The following is a 19300-nucleotide window of genomic DNA, read 5'->3' on the forward strand; positions in this document are numbered from 1 at the left end:
TTCTATGTTAGTCCCAGTTACCTAATGCGAGCGATGGACAAGCTTTGCTAGGCGTCGAAAGAACTGACCATTAACTTCAACATTTCAATACGGAACCTTACAATGTTCTCCAGTTGCCTTGTAGTTTAAACTGATGTCCAAGAATCCCGGACATGCTTTTAAACATCTCGGCCTTGCGCTCTCGTTTGTTGGGAACGTCGCTTTGTGGGAAAGCATAAAAAGGTTATTGGACCTTATCTGCATACTTAAACCGTGGGCGTAGCGCAAGGATGATACCCCGTGCTTCTCGCTTTAGATGGCCACTCAAGCCCGGCCTGGCGATATAGGTGAGCTTGAGTAGACCCATGGTCGTGATGAAGAAAAATTATTCCTTTTTCAGCGTTCGAAACCGGGACCAGCGCCTGTCCAGGGCAGTCGCTCTGCCAGTTGAAATTGCCAGATCCGGTAGCAGATGGTAGGGTGAGAGCGAATTGATGAACTCGAAGTGGGAACAGTGTGCAATTCTGCTCTTTATTTACCAGTACACTGGACGGTCTCCAGCGTTAAAAGTTGCATACAGCAAGCTTGAACTGTAGTGAAATGGCAGTTTGGGCGAGTTGGTTATGCATCTTGTAATAAAACAGCGCATGGACACAGGACAAGAACGAAGAGAATACAGCGCCGTGTGTTTCTTCTCTCCGTTCTTGTCCTGTCTCCATGCGCTGTTTTATTACAAGAAGCAAGCTTGACTGGGCCCTGGAGCCGTTTACAAGGCAGCAGCGGACGTTGATTGCAGATTAGGGCACTGGAATAGTTACAAAACTATGCAGAAGAACGCACCAGCAAATATAGACTTGTTAGAAAATGCACGGCGACAATCAATACTTCTATTTTACAATTCTGAAAAGAGCATTCTTAACTACTTTGCCGATTTGGTCTAATGTTTAAAATGGAACCTTCGAGATGAAGTCAATTTTTAATAGGGGAGTATTTACTGATTAGCATCCACCCAAGCTCAGCCACATGGGTTAACAAGAAAACTATGCAGGTCGCCTTTGTCCAGGCTCCTCTAAGCCTAGTCAAAGCGGTAAAAGCCAGAAGCCGAAACATGAAAAGAAAAGACTGTGTAGATGAACTGGAAACGCTCATTCTGTTGAAATGGGCAAGTGTACCAATAATAGTCCCCAGGAGAATTGGGTCCTTAATAAAATGTTCTTCTAACGATCAATTGTTCATGACTAAAGACTGAAGCTCATCCATTGCAGTTTGTCTTTATTTGTGTTTAGCTGTCATCTACAGTCATTGGAAATGGTATTATTCGCAGTTTCAAAGCGACTTTCATTTTCGCGTCGGTCACCACTTTCCGGGCTGTATTCAACTGTGTGACAGCGCTGAGGCTGAGATAAAAGCCACCGCGCTGTTTGTGTGCGAGGGATGCGTGCGTAAATGGACTTGCATGCTTATTAGGGGACTTAAGAGTACGAGCTGATGCTCTCCGTCGGGTGTGGTAATAGAGGGCTACGAACTGGACGTGGCCTGTGGCAGTAAACTATTACTACCTCTACCAAATAGCTTTCTGTATGTAATGCGGAACATGGGGACTCCCGGAAAGCACCATCCGCGATTTAGCCATTGTCCAATTCGCATCGCCTGGTAAACACACTGCGCGGTAGCTTCTGGAAGTTTCGTGTCGTTCCTAGCATCTTACTGTTTACGTTTCTCTGACCTTAAGTTTTCCTTTCTATGTCGTTAAAACATTTTTCGCCGTAGGAATCCTTCAACAGCGTATACCAGTGGCTGAAGCTGACTGAGCAGTACGCCTGCGAAGATACCACCGTATTTATCGTCGCCAACAAGAGCGATTTGGAAAATTGGAGAGCTGTTGACTCTTCGACTGCAGCGGTGAGTGCAGTTTCGCTGTATAGGTCTTTGGCAGGTTAATGTATTCATCATTTTCTGCTGGAAAGCTAGGCAAAAGGCCACAAGGAAGCAGGTATTGTGCAGTGTCTTGCCGTATTGCCTTTTAGGGTAAGTGAATGGTAGCCTGTGTTAAGGCGGAAGCCTTTAATGCCTCATCGTTGTAAGCAGAAGTTGTCGACATAAATGTCACGCTTTTCAATTGGTCGAAACGGTCGTGACGTCGCAGTGCGCGAATTTCAAACGGGCCAATTGTACTTTGGCTAGTAGCCATGCAACCAAATAAAGGCATGGTATAGTGATGCTTCAAGTAAGTGGGACTGAGGTCAGTTAATTGCTTAATTTACCAAGTAGCCTAATTAACCTTTCTAGTCAGACCAGATAAATAAATAAAACCGAGCTGGAAATTGGCCGAGTTCAGGAATTGAACCCCGGTCTCCCGAGTGCGAGACGAGCACGCTACCACTACGCCATGCCAGCTTTTTTTTTTCTTCAACATGGTATTTATTACAGTGATGTAATGTTCTATGTACATGAACTATATACAAGCCATTATGAAAACAGTGGTAAACAATACATATTGAAAAGACCATGCAATGCCAGCTCGATGGTTTGGAATGAACAAAGGCGCGTCTAGTGAACACGGTGTCTTCGTTCACTCCCACCTTCATCCCTTCCCTTACGGCGATGTTCAGGTGTCCACCGAGATATGCGAGACAGATACATTTCCTTTCCTCAAAAGCCAATTTACCGACGAGCAAGGCGTAGAACAGAACGGGCGATGGCGTTCTGTGGACTCCCTGGCAGCGTTGCAAGACGCTGTCGCGTTTCACTCTTAGAGGCGAAGCCTAACATCTTAACAACGCATCAGTGACACAAGCAGCAACACCACGCTTAAGGCTTTCGCCTCACCGCACTTTAGGTCAACAAAGTGCCCACCTGAATTTTTTTTCTTCTTTTTCCGTTCAGCAGCATGGACCGTCGTTCTACAGCACAAGAGGATGAACACTGGTCGTTTTAGCATCAGAAAAATGTTGTTTTCTATGCTGAAGCCGCTAACTTCAACGTACCCCTTTAGTTACGCTGCTACTACAAACACTATGAACCATACAGTCACTCCCATCTTGTTTCTATTTTTCTGCAGAGTATCCGCGTGTGTTGTCGGCATTTTCGAAGATAACGACTATAGTTTCTTCATATTACCGTGTTACTGTAAGTTATCCGATTATTCAAGCTATATCTACTTTTGTATCACAGCGCCCTCTGCGAATATTTGCAGATTCACATGCTTCTAGCAGCGAGGTAAATCTAAACGACATGCCCGAGAATATAGTCGTTCTGCGCAAAATTGCGTGCTTTCTTGCTCATACTATCAAATACCATAAGTGGTCTGTCTGTGTCTGCAGGAAGAATGTGGTGCTGTTTAAGTGAATCCAAATAAGAGATGGAACTCTGTAGTTACCATTCCAAGCCAATTTTCATTTATTTTCTCCACACTGTGCTTTTCACTTTCGAATTGTAAGTCCTGTTATAAGTTTGTGGCCCTTAGGGGGCCTTGACGCCAGCTTTGTTTTGAAATTTCAGTCTGAAATAAGGCTCATTTGCCTGGCAGCGGTATTGAATGGTTGCATGGGAAAGGATGCGAAATTATCTTTTCCGCGCAAAATTTTGTGTTTTTGAATCTAACCCGTGCACCACAATGGCGCTGAAATAGCGCCCCCCCCCCCCCCCCCCCCCCCCTCCGTTATCCAGTCAGTTTTCTTTGCCTCCAGCTCGTGACAAGATACTTTAGAAATCTTGGCAAAAGCCAGATATGCTTTAAACGCGGAAGCTATGCCAATACTCTCAATCAGAGAAGTGTTATATTATTAAAGCTGATAAGCATTCTCAATCTATGCCACGTACTTTCTTAGCGTGCAAAAAGCGGTCGTTTTTTGTATTCAGCGCAACTCTCATTAGGTGAGACGCGCGGTCCTAAGAAGACGCCGAGCTCTGCTATCCGAAACGCTTCTTGGATGGATGGAAACAACTTTTATTAGGCAAACAAAAATCTTACGGGGTGGTCCCCTACTGGTGCAGGAGTCCACGGGTTTGTGCTTCAGATAAAGCCCGATCCATCAGCCATATCTTGCCGGCGGGCTGAGCGGTCTATAAAGCAGCCTCCCAGGAAGAATGAGTGGGATTAGGGAAGGGGGGTACTGCCTTTGGGGAAGGACATTCCCAAAGGCAGTGGAGAAGTGCGGATCTGGGCACGCCACAAGTGGTACAATGAGGACGAAAGGTGGGGTGAAAGCATTACAGACAGTAGGGTAAAATAAAGCAGCCTGTCTGTAATTGTCGCCATGTGACACTAGATAAGGGCGACAAGGTACTGTGAGATGGTGGCCGAGTCATGCGGCTGAGTTTGTAGAATGTGGTGATTTGGTGATATGTAGAAGGGACAAATTAGTCCAATTTTCATGGGAACTGCAGGTTTTAAGAAGGAAAGGCGTGACTCGTCCTCCATTCCCTTCCTCGACGTTCTTACATTTCCCCTCAAAATTGGCAGGGGCTTAGTTCAGGTATGCAAGGATATACGTAGCGAGGGGTATGTATAACACCGCCGCATCACCATCATCTCTCGGTCGGAGGCGCGCGGCGCGGCGCACCAGCTGCGCGGCTGTGACGTCATTCGGCTCCTTCTGCATGAGCACAAGTGGCGCCGAAGACCCTCAGCGAAACGGCGAGACTGTGGGTAATGTAGCCCTCGCTGCAAAAAGTGGGCTGGAGTCGACTTCTGTCGCATTCATGTAAACTTGGCTACTGGGAGGGACCGCGGTCGTAACACGTTGCCGAACGCTTCGAAACGCCTCTCAGACTCTTTATGATGGCGTCTAGTTTTATAAGCAGGTCAGAAAAGGTGTGGTAGCAGTAAGCTTTACAGTCGGCCTTCTCCTATACCTGTGAAAGAAGGGAAAGGCGAGGCACATAAGTAAAGAAAACATGCAATATTTACGTTCGTTCTTGCTGAGTTACTTGACTCACGCATTATAGTGCGAGCGGCTCAAAAATTCTTAATTGCGGTTGTCAGCGATGTGGAGCAAGATCTTACCCCATTGAATTTATGAATAGGAAGACTTTAGCGGAGCGAAGGCCTGCTGACTTTGGTATTTATGCCGCGTCACGTGGAATAAGTGGGTGGCTCTGTGAGAAGCTGTAAATTCTCACTGCGGGATCTATTTAACATCTGACATACCCAGAAGCAGTACGAGGAGTGTGAACAGGACGAGATAGACGCACCGGTGGGAGATTAAAGTGGCGAGAGCTAAAATAAGCATGAGGGAGTAAAAAAGAGGAGAGTGAGAAAAGAAAACCGGTCAGAGAGGATAGGATGAATGTGGCGAAGGCTGAGGCGAATGTGATCATGGCCGGACTGGGCGAGACCACGGCCCGCCGCCGCGGCTACATTCCATCGCGTAAGTCGTTTCCCTTAGCCCAGGAGGCACATGAACCCGCTACGCAGCCCATAATCAGCTTCGCCGAGAACCTACAGGCCTACAGACAGGCCAGGCAGACATACTCCATACCTCACAAAACTCTAGACAATGGTTCCCCTCACTCTACAAAGCACAGTGCCCACACTGTCGAGAAAGAGGTACGGCTATCCACATAGTGTGGGCATGCCAATGCACTCCCGCTATTGAGCGACCTCATAATCCCAATTTGGTGTAGTGGGAGGCCATTCTGCACGGCGAGGGTCCCGACCAGATTCAAGCACTGGTTCGCAGAGCCCACCCTGCGGCGCAGGCCAATTGGCTCTCGGAATGGGCGCACCACCCAAGACTCCGATAATTGCCATTCTTTCAGTCAAGTTTTGAATGAATCAGTCCAGTTGTGTACAAGGTACGAAAGCGATGCGACGGCTTGAAGAAGTGAATTGTTGTCACACGTTAGGGAGTTAGCCAGCTGAAACGGCTTAAAGCCGGCACCTCGCGCTCGTTGCTTCATTTGCACTTCCAGCGAACTGTGAGACAGTTGAATACGCAGGGTGGGGCGAAGACCCACTTGCAAGCATTTCAGCCCAGAGAAGCCGACCCCAAGTCATGGTAAAGCTTGTACCTTTTGTATCTCCGCTGGGTACCGAGAAGCACTGGGGATCGCACGCTGCCGCCCGCGCATGCGGGGCAGATGCGGCCAGGCTGGCCGTAGCGGGATATGTGGCGAGAGGAGCAGAGAGAGAAGAACTTATTGAAATAGAATGTCGTATTTAGTGCAGGTGGGCTTGGTGTGGCCGCGAGGTGGGGGCGACTTCCTGGGCCCACGAAACGAGTGCCAGCTGGATGCTCTTGTCTAGCCTTCTGTGGGGTTGGTTCCATCCCTATGCGCCTGGGTGGAGATTTCTCCCTGATTACAATGTTGGCAGACGAGGTCGTGTTCCCCGTCTGTGATGAGTGAAAGTCTAGAATGGCTAAAGATCGAGTGTCTCTTCAACCTGCGGAGCAAGATGGCTTCCTATTCTCGAAAACAAGTGTTTTGTGCCGTCACCGCAATCGAGTGAAACGGAACATAGTAGAAGGTTTTCATATCGAAAACCGGGCATTCATGAGTTAGCCATAGGTCGGTTAGGCTTTCTGGAAGGCAGATATATTTTTTAGGTGATGAAATGAAAACCATGTTAATCGCTTCCCTTCCACGTGGCGTGTGATTGTTTTGAGTTGTTGGTTGTTTTATGTATATATTGAAACATCTGAATAAAAAATCTTCAGCTGCAAGTCAGCGCTGTGTCTCCTCCTATGCTTTTTGCTAGCACCTGAATTTTTCCACATTAAGGCAAATTTCAGCGGGGCCTCCAGATCGGCACCATGGCGTGATCGCAGTGTATACAGCAACTAAACATAACTCATTTCCCTTTTTTGACAACGCACAATGTAGTTCTTTGGCCTGACACTTGAGCTGCATTGAAAGCAGCCATGCCATCTGGGTGACTTGCCATCTTGAGCTGAAACTGAAATTTACGCTGCAGAGAGATGATCATACTGGGAAGTTCTCTCGTACACTTTTCTTTCCCAGTCCTTCCTCCGTTCCCTCTATGCGCGACTGTGCTGGGCACTGCTTTTTGACAGTTGCTGCTTCTTTTTCTTTACACATAGCTAATTTACTCTGGTTTTTCCATAATTATCGCCCTTCAGAGCTACAAGTAAAATAGACAGGCCAGACACAAATACCCGTCGAAAGTTTGCGGGCTTTGAAAATGACCACCGGGGTGCTTTTACTGCTTCAATGCTTTCGGTAGCAAAGCTACCTTTCCTGCTGTTTAAAAGCGCCCGTTCGCATGAGCATAGCGAAGCTGAAAATGATGATGATGATGCATGAGCACGAATACTGTCGCGAATAATTTGACGGGACTCGTCATTTTCGCAAAAGATTATACCTATACTAGGGGGTACCCAAAAGAAACCGGACTTATTTTTGTTTGAACTTATTTGTTCACATTTTAAGTACAGACCTTCAATCTCCTTCAAAGTATTCCCCACTTGCAATGATACGCCTGTCGAATCTTTCATTCCATTTTTCAAAACATTGTTTAAATTGATATTTTGTGATGCTTGACAGTGCCTCCATCGTTTTTTTCTTCACCTCAGTAACATCAGCGAAACGCTTTCCATTCACCTATTTTTTCATTCTAGGAAACAAAGAAAGTAGCACGGGGCAAGGTCGGGAGAGTATGAGGGTTGAGGAATAGGGGTCACGCCATTTTTGGTCCAAAATTGTCGTAGAGACAGGGCTGTGTGAGCAGGCGTATTGCCATGAAGGAAAAACCAGTCACCCGACCGCCACAAATCTGGCCGCTTCCACTGCACACTGTTGCCCAATCTTTTCAAGACATCCAAGTAGAAAGCCTGGCTAGCTGTCTGACCCTGCGGAACAAATTCTCAATGGACGACTCCTCTCACGTCGAAAAAACAAATCAGCATTGTTTTGAGGTTTGGTTCCACCTGACGAGCTTTCTTGAGGCGAGGTGAATTTGAAGTTTTCCATTGGCATGATTGTTGCTTTGATTCAGGATTCGATTCAGGAATACTTGAGTTGTGCCCATAGCATCGTCCTTGTACGTCTTCCTTAATATTTCAGGAGTTTTCATTCAACTTTTTCCGAGCAAAAAACAGAATTTCACCGGCGCACGCTGTTCACGAAAATCAGCCGTTGCAAAAACGACATTCACACAAAACAGTCGTCACTATAAAACTCTGCCTAAACTAGTCTGAGCTCCTTCAACGACGGCACTTGGCTTACTGACTCTGGAATGTTCGTTCTATGCGCTCCTAGTGGCAAAACGCGGTACCACAGAAGCTTTGCCGACCAAAAAATTCAGTCCGGTTTCTTTAGGGTACCCCCTCGTATTGGTGCTTTCTTTCCACAGGCCTTTTTTTTCCCCCTTAAGTATGTCTTACCAACAAGCCCAATCCTCACCTCTTCTTTTCCACAGGCGATTGCAAAACAGCTAGGAATCAGGTTCCTGGAGACAAGTGCCCTAGAGGGCATCGGGGTTGATAAAATGTTCCGGACAGTGGCTTCAGAAATTAAAGATCGACTGGTCTCTTCGTCAACTGGCACAGAAGGCCACAGAAGTGATGTGAAGATCGTAGTAACCGAAGACATGAAGTTCAGGTGATGCGCGCTTCTTTTTTTCAAAAAGTTGGCGCAGCCATTTTTGTTACTGCTCTGCACTATTTAGGGGCAACAGTCAGACGTTATGCAAAACATTCGTGATGCAGACGTCTCTACTGCATATTAATTAGTTTTTTTTTCAGTACCATCAGAAAAAGACCGTCGTAATGTTAAACAGCGGTAAAGTGAAAAGGTAGGCTCTTGGAATGGAATTTGCGGAAAAAGTAGCGCGACGTAGGATTACAGGTTGTGAACTAAATATTTATAAACATTTCGTGGCGATAAGCGCTCCTGTCCTGTATCATATAAAATAGGGGACTGGACCGTTTTTTATTGGTAAAAAGGACCACCTAAAAATGATTTTAAAACGCTACAGATTTTGCCCTCTGAGCTTTTGTTTTGTGACGTCTTGGAAGTGAATGCGCTTGTATTTCTTCTCGAACAGAACATGTGCATTGATTTTCAACTACGGGGCCAGCCTAGCGTTACTGATTCATTCGTGTTGTCATTTCTTGTTTCAGTTCGTGCGTTTTTAAGGTCATCCTCATTGGCAGTCCACGTGTGGGCAAATGCAGACTCATGTACCGGTTACTGGTGAGACTAATTTTCTGCAACATGTAGCGATTTTGAAGTGTAAGGGGTTCGAGGTGAGACACCTTTGTGTTGGGCCGCGAATACGATCTGAACGACTTCAAAGGAGAGAAAGAGTTTCGAGCACTTCTTGTGCTGTATTTAGCAGCGGCAGCTACGATCTGTATCGCACACCTGTCCCTACATTGCCAGCTCCTCCGCATGGCTAGCACTATGCCCACAGTATGAGTCAACGTTGTCCTATTATTCCTAGATAGCCCGTGGTCATACTGGTAAGAGAACCTAATAGTAGTTCCCAAAGGTATGTAGAAAATGGGCCATTAGCGCTACCTCCCGAAACCTCTCTGCTTAAGATCGCGTGTGGCGTTTCCTTTCATTTTCTTCTTTTTTATTCAGCCTATATAATACCCCTGCCACACTGGCACTTTTGATCATCATTGAGTCAATGCTTATTGAACTAACAGCGGAACGACAGTTGTCACACGGCTACTTTCAAGCGCAATCGAGCTCGATCCTGCTTGACTTGATGCCGATTCCTCAAGAGTGCTTGAGGTTCCAAGTACAATCGAAAGCACTCTCGCTCGCACGAAGCTATACAGATAAACAATAGTTAACAAAACAAAACAACAATTGTTGCTGTTGCAATTCATTAAAATGCGACATTTCCATGCAATGTGCCTGCTAACATAATTATAAATAATCTCGACACCACGCTCCAAGCCTCGCCGTCAGTGTAAACAAAGATGGCGTCCTCCTGCTCGTCGACGCGCAAACTGTGGAGCCAGCGCGGGGCAGCCGCTCTCAGTGACTGCTGGCAAGAGCACCTCGATGATTTGCGGCGCCACAAGAGAAATGCCGCAGTCTACGCAGAAATCGCGGAGGCGTTGCGGACCGTCGGGTGGCATCGCACAGCAGCAGAGGTGCGCCACACGTCTGGCTACGGATTTGGCTGCCGCTGCGCCCGACTGCACAGTGTTGCCGGACATCACCATGTTATGGCTGTTGGAGGAACATTTGGCGCCACCTGACACACATGAGGGAAACTTCTCAAGGAGCATTGAAAATGCCCGTGTAGCACCGTGCTCGAAAATCTCGATGCAGATCGAGTTCAATGAGGATCGTAAGTGCCCTTGTGACAGGGGTATAAGAGAGTTTATCGAGATGTGCTTATAGCAGAAAGTTGTCATTCTGATATTCATTGATTGCTAACTGCTTTATGAGGTTTCAGCCGCATTCGTGCCGAGCGTTGTCACCCTCACGCGTCCGAGAAGCACATGCGCCGCAGGAAAGGGGGCACAGGAGGGGGAAAGAGCATGGGTGCGGCGAGGACAGGTGCTGAGGGTGAGCGACTCAGCGGCGCGGATAAGAGGCGCCAGAGCAGATAGCAACGCAGCCGCGTAGATACAGGGCGCTGCAGCAGAAGTGACGGAGCGGCGCTGATCTGGTAGGTCATTCTGAAGTGTCGACATGGTATGAGTCGTGCTAAGAGCAGTGCCGTAGGTAACGCCGAATAACAGCGTGCTAAAGATCGCACTGGTGGCGCGACCCGCAAGAGAAAGACAAGGGTGCGGGAGCGTTAACAAGAGAAAGGCGGAGCAGGAACCATGGTATAGCGCCCGAAGCGCACGCAACAGCCGTCCTGAGGCTCGGGAGTGCAGACTCGGGAAACTGCGGAAATGCAGCAGTGCCGACGACAAAACGCTTAAGCGGCAGCTCGGAACGCTGTGCGAAATTGTGAGAGACTGCTGCACCTGGATGTTCGGGCTCGCGGGGCTGAAGGCGCAATGAAAGCTATAACTCAAATGCAAAACCCTTCACTGGCGTGAACATAACCATTCGTTATTTTTTGTTTTAGATTATGCTTGAGTGTTTTTTTCCTTGTTACCTTTAAGGAAAGTAAAAACAGCGCTAAATTCTACACAAAACACGCAGAAAGACGGACAGGACGGGCGCTGTGAACATAATCCTGAACACGCTCCTGAACACAATGTCACACCAACTAGCCCAGAAAAAGGTACTGTTATACCTTTAAGGAGTAGCGCTAATGCCAAAATTCTCCATATTTCATTGGCACTTTAATGCAAGGGTGCTTTGTGCTTTGAAATGTTTTTGCGCTTTCTTTTTTGTTCCAGGGTAAAGACTCAAACGTCTTGGGTGAGCCCAACGAAGATCCAGTAAGTGGAAAATTTTCTCAGACTAAAGCGTTATCACTGCATGAGACGCCAGATTTGAGCAGCAGCTGTATTGAGTGCTTTGCAAGTGCCATTAAGCTGCCTGGTCTTGAAGTTTGTTAACTAGTAACGCGATCGAAGGCGCGTTGGCGGATAGGTAGAGTAGGCGCCTGGCTCTTAAGATGCCTTAGTTTGATTGCCAGTGCTGCACTACCATTCACAAGTAATAAAAGAAAAGTGTAGGTTCATATACAGCTGTCTGTTGCTGGCCGATCGGGGCTAACGGAGCCGACGACTAGTCAGATTACGCTAGTCAAACATCAACCACGGCAAAAAGGGAATAATAACAATAAAGGCAGGAACTGATTGCCATCGATATTAGGCAGGAACGAATAGAGTTAAGGTATAAAGTAGGATTTGGTTTATGGGTTTATGGGGGTTTAACGTTCCAAAGCGGCTCAGGTTAAGAGGCATGCCGTAATGAAGGGCTCTGGAAATATCGGCCACCTTGGGTGTTTTAGGGTGCACTGGCATCGCACAGCACACAGGCCTCTAGAATTTCGCCCTCATCGAAATTCGACCGCTGCGGCTGGGATCGAACCCGCGTCTTTCAGGTTAGCAGTCGAGTGCCTTAACTGCTGAGGCACCGCGGCGGCGTATGAAGTATAGGTAACAAAAGTTAAATATTGTATCAGTAAGCACAAACAATCGCGATTTCTTCTTTTTCTTATTTTTAATCTAGCCTTTTACGTATCGCATCCCACTTTCACTAAATTTAAAAAAGTTAAGGGGGCACTTTGTCTGTCTAAAGTGCCTAGAGGCGAAAGCGTTTTCCGCACCACTTTGACTGCTTCTGTGGCACTGGTGGCGTCACATATAATTTAGTACTAATTACTAAGTGATGACAAATCACGAATTAATAGTTAATACTGACTAATCCCTGAATACTAATTGACTGCTAATTAATGACGCTTAAGCTTCGCCTTTAGGAGCGGAACGCGACAGCATGTTGTTGGCGGCTGGAGCACCTACCAGCAAATAAAAGGTATATATTCAATTACAAGTGGTAAATATGCCGGCTGCGAGGTTTGCGTTTTAACCTTTCGTTCTGTTTTAGTCATCGAAGCTTGGTACTTCCGTTTCCCTGCGTTTTCTTCCGGCATCACTCTATGGTTTTATTGGTTTCATGTTTAAAGTAGGCCCTTAGCGGTCTAGTTTCAACTCATAACTAACAGATGTTAGTGTCAATTATATCTTGACTTCGTTTGCTACAATTGAAAAGTATCGTTACCTGGACCTAGTGGACTCTTTCGGTGAGAAATTTGATGACCTCAGAGGTGTGAAACGGCTGGCATGCGCACGGAAAGGCAAATCTCCTAGAGAAACGACTTGTGGTTGTCAACATGGGAACTAAGGAGGATATATTTCTCAGCCTAATTAATAAAACTCAGCTTTTCTTCACTGCAATTTTCAATTTTACGTAAGCTCCTGGAAGCTGCATTCCCTACCCCATATGAAGACGTTGGTGAGCCCGTAAGCAGCCATGTTTTGTATAAAACGTCCTATGTGGAAGTTTAGGTTGTGCCGCCTTAGTCAGCACCGCACGTAGGGCATAAACGCTAAAGTTCGGGGCTTTAATTCTTTTTATTGCAATGTGTACTTGGACTGGAATCCGAACAGAAACGGGAAGAAACGTGTACGTAGTTGATCAAGTTTAATTCCATATTCGTGGTCCTGTGGAAAAGTACTGTACCTCTACCTGCAAATTCTCTCAACATCATTACGAAACGGACATGACTAAGGAGCAGAAATTTTGTTCCTTGGTGTACTTATTTATTTTGTGTTGGTAAATTTTTGAGGCTGTTCGATTTTTAAACTGACACGGAATGCAGGCTTCCTGTGTTGGAGTGTTTGTAACACCAGGTGAGACTCAATTCACAGCACTACCAAAAAGTAAATAAGTTCACCCAGGAATGAAATTTCTGCTCCTTAATCACGTAATGCTTTGAGTATCAGCTGTTATACAGGCAGTAAAAATGTTATTCGCATTCCTGCTTACACAGACATAGGAATGGTCTTCGGAACACAAGTATGAAATCAAGGTGAAACTGTTAGATGCCCAAGATGCAGGAGGCCTCCTGAATGATGAACAGATGGTTACCCGAACCCTAGCAGCATAAAAGTCGAAACATTCTGTGGTCGCAACACTGCACTGAAAAGTAACGGACCAGCTTTGAATTTTGCGCTACATTTTGTGTACACTAAATTTTTCTGAAAAAAAAAACACATTTTCTGGCAGATGGCTGTACAGTTCTGTTTTCGGTTTTTCAGTTCTTGGGTTCTTTCACAGAGTACTTTTTAGTATTTACTGACAATTTTATTATTTACTGAAGTTTACTGAAATTTATCATTTACTGCAGAATTATTTTGCAATTCGTGGAAAGTTCTGTTTCATGTTGGTTGTTCATTTATTTTAAAGTTTTTATTTCCTCTGAAACCATAGTTTCTGTGCAGGTATTTAAAGAAAGTCGACATTAAATTACAAACACGATTTCTGTGTTGTTCACACTAATGAAAGTGTGAGAATGGCCAAAGGATGACTATTAGAGCTTGGAGTTGCCATTCTGGCTCATGAATAAGTAGAATATACGTACCAGGTTACCATAATTCGCTGCTGGAGGGAAATTGCCTGCATCTAATTTGACAATATGTAAATTTGAAATATTTGCAGAAAACAATGATTTTGTTTGGTACAGCACTGGCTGAGAACCGAAGGCCAAACATTCTGATAAGTCCGGCCGCGGCGGCTAGAATTTCTTTGGAGGAGTAATTCTAGAGGCCCGTGTACTGTGCGATGTCAGTGCACGTTAAAGAACCCCAGGTGGTCGAAATTTCCGGAGCCCTCCACTACGGCGTCTCTCATAGCCTTAGTCGCTTTGGGACGTTAAACCCCATAAACCAAACCAAACCATTTTGATAAGAAAGAACGCTTTATCCAAAGAAAGCTGAAAACATGCAACGATGAGAATTAAATAGTATTCTTCGAAACTATTTCTGAGCAGCACAGTTATCTGTGCAATAATAAAACACTTATGGCTTGAGCAAAAAATGTGCTGACCTAGAAAGGGTAACAGAAACCAAACACGGAAAAGTCGTAGTCCTTCAGTGCAGTTATCAGCGCAGCAACCCATGGTGCCAGGCAGTGTTCCGCCGCTCCTTTCCTCTTTCGTGCCTCATTCAGGATTAATAGCTGCAATAGTCCTGAAACAAAGAGCCACGAGCTAACAGCTACGGCGAGAGACAAGAAGTAGAATCTTATTTTTTATAGTTGAAAGACAGAAATACATAAGTTTCACACTTGCACAACCACTCCGAGAAGAGCAAAACAAACTCAGATGTGTTAAGAAATCGGGTCCAATGTATGATCATCGATGTTCTGAGTGGTTAAAGCTAAACCAAAAAAAAAACTGCTCTTACCGGTTCCCACCCAGAACTAAAACTCTAGCTTTATGAGGTGCCACTTTTGTGCTGAAACCTCCTTGGCAAGCTCCACATAAAAATCAAGCAGCAAGCAAGACTTGCATGACTTTAGCGCATGGAATCAGTACAGCCATTTTTTTCGTATTTCTTTTCAGAGAACTAGAGAGGTGAAAGTTGCTGGGGAGACAGTGTTCATGGATCTTGTGAGTATATTATCCCTTTAAAACGCGTTTATGCGTATGCCTGCAGCTATGGTTGAACCGGTGTAAAGTTTGGGCCTGTACTTTGTAAATGTTTTTGTTCGCGATCCATTCAAATTTTTGCATTGACCGTCCTCTCCTTTCATGCAAGAGCCGCCTGGGGACTTGCCCCGTGTGAGCCCCAATGCCATAGCAATTGGTTATCTGTAGAACAAAAAATGCATCATAAAAAGGATCGTTTCAGAACTCACACTGTGCTACTGCATGTGTTGGTATCTTGGGCACAACAATTACAGAGGAATTTGCTTCATTTGGAGAATACAGAGGGCTCGCTAATCTCTAAAATATCATGAAAAGAGCAGTGCTGAAATGGTCAAATTACGATGACAGGAGCCGCGAACACACGGGCAGCGATCTTGGGCTCGTCGCTACTGTCTGTCATTTCTTCGCCTCCGCGCTGTTATTTCACACTCTTTTACCAGTACGTCCAAACTTGCACCATAAATGCAACAGCATTTAGATTGTTGTCTCAGAAACAATTTATGCTTTGTACATTACAAAATTCTCTGATTGGTCGAGAGGTCACGTTACCTTGTGGCGTCATCACAACGTGCCCACCTGGCTGTGAGCAAACTGTGGGGAAGGTGCCCGTCACCTGCGCCGCCCGCTAGTGGCCCTGCGCAACGTTCATACATCCATAGACCGTACAGGTGCGGACAAAAGCAAAGGGTGCACGCTATTGCCTTGTAATATTTTTGACGTCTTCCCTTATTGAAATTGGCGGCCATGTCATGTGCATGCTGGTAGGGGACGCCAGTGCGCTCTGTCACGTATAAACAATGTTTTTTTATTTTGCTCAACAAAGGCATGATTACACACCGAATGGAATCGCACGCTCTGTTTACTTCTGTCTGCACCTGTACATAAAGACGGGTGAGGGAGTGCGGCGTTGAGTGGGGGGTAGTAACCGGATGCGCTGAACACACAGCAGGTACGGAGACCATGGTTAGGGTTGAGGGGCATTTTATGGCTCATAAGTGTGCTTTGCGCTCCAGGATCACCTGGTAGTTAGTCGGGGTGGCTGTCCAGGCTGTGTAATATAGGGGCGCAAGTGTTGAGCGGTGCAGACGATGACGACGTACACGACGCGATCTCGCAGACCATACAGCAATTACCGTGAAAAAAAAGGTGCAGTTGAGATGCAAAGCGGCTGCGCCGGTGGACGACATACGAGGGGGTACCCAAAAAAACCGGACTAAATTTTTTGGTCGGCAATGCTTCTGTGGTACCGCGTTTTGCCACTAGGAACGCATAGAACGAACATTCCAGAGTCAGTAAGCCGAGTGCCGTCGTTGAAGGAAGTCAGACTAGTTTAGGCAGAGTTTTAGAGTGACGACTGTTTTGTGTGAATGTCGTTTTTGCAATGGCTGATTTTCGTGAGAAGCGTGCGCCGGTGAAATTCTGATTTTTGCTCGGAAAAAGTTGAATCGAAACTCTTGAAATATTAAGAAAGACGTACAAGGACGATGCTATGGGGACAACTCAAGTGTTCCTGAATCGAATCCTGAATCAAAGCAACAATCATGCCAATGGAAAACTTCAAATTCACCTCGCCTCAAGAAAGCTCGTCAGGTGAAACCAAACCTTAAAACAATGCTGATTTGTTTTTTCGACTTGAGAGGAGTCGCCCATTGAGAATTTGTTCCGCAGGGTCATACAGTTAGCCAGGCTTTCTACTTGGATGTTTTGAAAAGATTGAGCAGCAGTGTGCGGTGGAAGCGGCCAGATTTGTGGCGGTCGGGTGACTGGTTTTTCCATCATGGCAAAGCCCCTGCTCACACAGCCCTGTCTCTACGACCATTTTGGACCAAAAATGGCATGATCCCTATTCCTCAACCCTCATACTCTCCCGACCTTGCCCCGTGCTACTTTCTTTGTTTCCTAGAATGAAAAAAATAGGTGAATGGAAAGCGTTTCGCTGATGTTGCAGAGGTGAAGAAAAAAACGACGGAGGCACTGTCAAGCATCACAAAAGATGAATTTAAACAATGTTTTGAAAAATGGAATGAAAGATTCGACAAGCGTATCATTGAAAGTGGGGAATACTTTGAAGGAGATTGAAGGTCTGTGCTTAAAATGTGACCAAATAAGTTCAAACAAAAATAAGTCCGGTTTCTTTTGGGTACCCCCTCGTAACTAACAATAAGTATTCACGATGGAAGCCAGCAGTCACCAAAACCAAGGAGCGTAAGGGATGTTTTTTTTTCGTTTAACTTGTCGTTTTCATGAATGGCAGATTAATAAAAGCAGAAGAAAAAAACAACCACATGAAGCCAGTGGGATCTAAACTCACTACCTGCGAATATCGCCTCCGGTGCTCTACCAACTGCACCACGTCGACGGTTGTGCAATGTTCTGCTTTCGGGTGTATTTATGCTTAGTGTAACCGAAGCTTGATAATGTTCACCAGGATATCTTCACCCCTAGCGGCGGACGTAGTACGTCCTGTAGCACCGCGGGTGCAACGTAGGAATGCCGTCGAACGGTGAGGGCGGAAGCTGTGCGAGTACCGTCTTATGCTACGATGAAATCTTATGGCTGCCTATGCCGTCATGTATGTCATAACTAGAACCTCTTCCCATTTCCTGGTCTTACAATACACGTTGCGTTTTATGGGACATAAACAACTCAGGCTGTCATGCACCAAAGGCAAAGTTTATGGAGGTTTATAACGCCCAGAAGCTGAGCTCGCTCACTGAAAGATTTGTTCACAATTAATCACTTAGTAAACGACCTGTACTACGGATTTAAAGGCATATACTAATATTAACATCGACAAGGACAGTAGAGAAATGAGAGCGCAAAATTCAGTTAGATGTAGCTTATAACTGCCTTTATGAGAAGGTCCTCGTCTTAATATGCATGACAATTCCGGCAGAAAATTAAAAAATTAAAAACACACTGACAGGGCGACCACTAAATTTTTGCGAGAAAGCTGCGACACTAGTCGGATTTAATCTCGACGAGATCTTTGAGCTGTTATTAAATAAATTAGGCGCTTTTACTCTACTCAATACTTTTATTCCAAGCAGCGGCTTCAAACATGTGACGTAATTCTTCTGCAGGGTTGAAGGTGGGAGGAAGTGGGGGGGTTACTCTTAACGCGATAGCGTTGGAGTCCCCGTTACGCAGAAAATCCGCCAGGTGGTCCCCAGAGAGCAACCTAGGAAGTACGTGGGCCACCTAGGTCACGTGACTGCGCACCGTGGCAGTTGTCAGTTAAATAAGTTATTGGTCGCTTGGAAAGAGCAATGGGGCCGCACAAGGCCCGGCACGGGGAGCACCTGCCATCGCAGGGCAGTAGCGCATCGCTTAACCGCTGCACCACTGCACCAGGAGGAGTAAGAGGACTCCCATGAATCTGTGAATGTAAAGTAAAGAATGTCCTATTCTGCACGTATGAGACTTAACCTATTGCGCTATCACGTCATAGGCTTAAGGCGAGGCTTAAGTGGCTAAGTGTCTTAAGTGTTAAGCTTAGTTTTTTTCAGTCTGTATCCCACTGCCTGAGCATAGGGAAAAATTGATCTTTTTTTCGATCTCCATCTGCGCCGATTTTTTTGTTGCTCTTCTTTATGATTGTTTTCAATGCCACTTCGGCCGGCGCCGTTTACAAGGGGGCTGGGTTTCTTGAGGGTTCCGACCGGTCAGCCTCCAAACTCAGTTTTTCTGTACAGCCTTGTTAAAGCACAGTGCAGCTGTATTCCTTTTTATCAGCCTAGAATGTGAGCCTCAGCAAAGAATTGCTTTTTTTGTCTTTGTTCTGTGCCCCCAGCCAGCTGATATATCTTTTACGCCAGCTGATTTACGCAATTATTGTCAGATTTTGGTTTTTGGTGTGGTTAAGGCTATCCGCTGAGATGTGAGACAGATGCTGCGCCATTTCCTTCCTCAAAAACCAATTTTCTGATTTAGTTGAGAGGGTGGAGGGAGCAGAGGTGAGAAGCTTGTTGTGTTTCTTGGCTGCCTGCGACTGCACTGTTTTCGATCGCTTCCTCCCTTCCACCATAGTTGGAGGAACGATTAGGCAGCCGCCTTGAAGTCCCTACTTAAAGTTTCCATGTGACGAGTACCATGATTAATTGTTTGCATACTGCTTATTGGAGTCATTATGGAGCACATGGAGTCAATATGAAGAATATGCAAAGCACGTAGGTTAACTTAAGGACTCGATCTGACGTCATGTCCGCTATATAGAAATCATTCGGGAACTATATGGAAAGTTTACGACAAAGAACATGGATTTCCATATAT

The 19300-nt window shown here is 45.8% G+C and overlaps 1 protein-coding gene across 1 annotated transcript in view; it reads left to right on the top strand.

The window, feature by feature from the left end:
• The window catches only part of LOC149333824 (uncharacterized), a 176444-nt gene that overhangs the window by 7943 nt on the left and 149201 nt on the right, over positions 1-19300 (top strand). Inside the window, exons 6-10 of the mRNA XM_089557809.1 lie at positions 1750-1881; positions 8363-8544; positions 9066-9138; positions 11268-11309; positions 14942-14989. Coding sequence (XP_089413935.1) covers positions 1750-1881; positions 8363-8544; positions 9066-9138; positions 11268-11309; positions 14942-14989 — 477 coding nt within the window. The remainder of the gene's footprint in view (positions 1-1749; positions 1882-8362; positions 8545-9065; positions 9139-11267; positions 11310-14941; positions 14990-19300) is intronic.

Source organism: Amblyomma mixtum, chromosome 8 (assembly GCF_055824585.1).
Source record: "Amblyomma mixtum isolate Tamu chromosome 8, ASM5582458v1, whole genome shotgun sequence".
NCBI classification, from domain to species: domain Eukaryota; kingdom Metazoa; phylum Arthropoda; class Arachnida; order Ixodida; family Ixodidae; genus Amblyomma; species Amblyomma mixtum.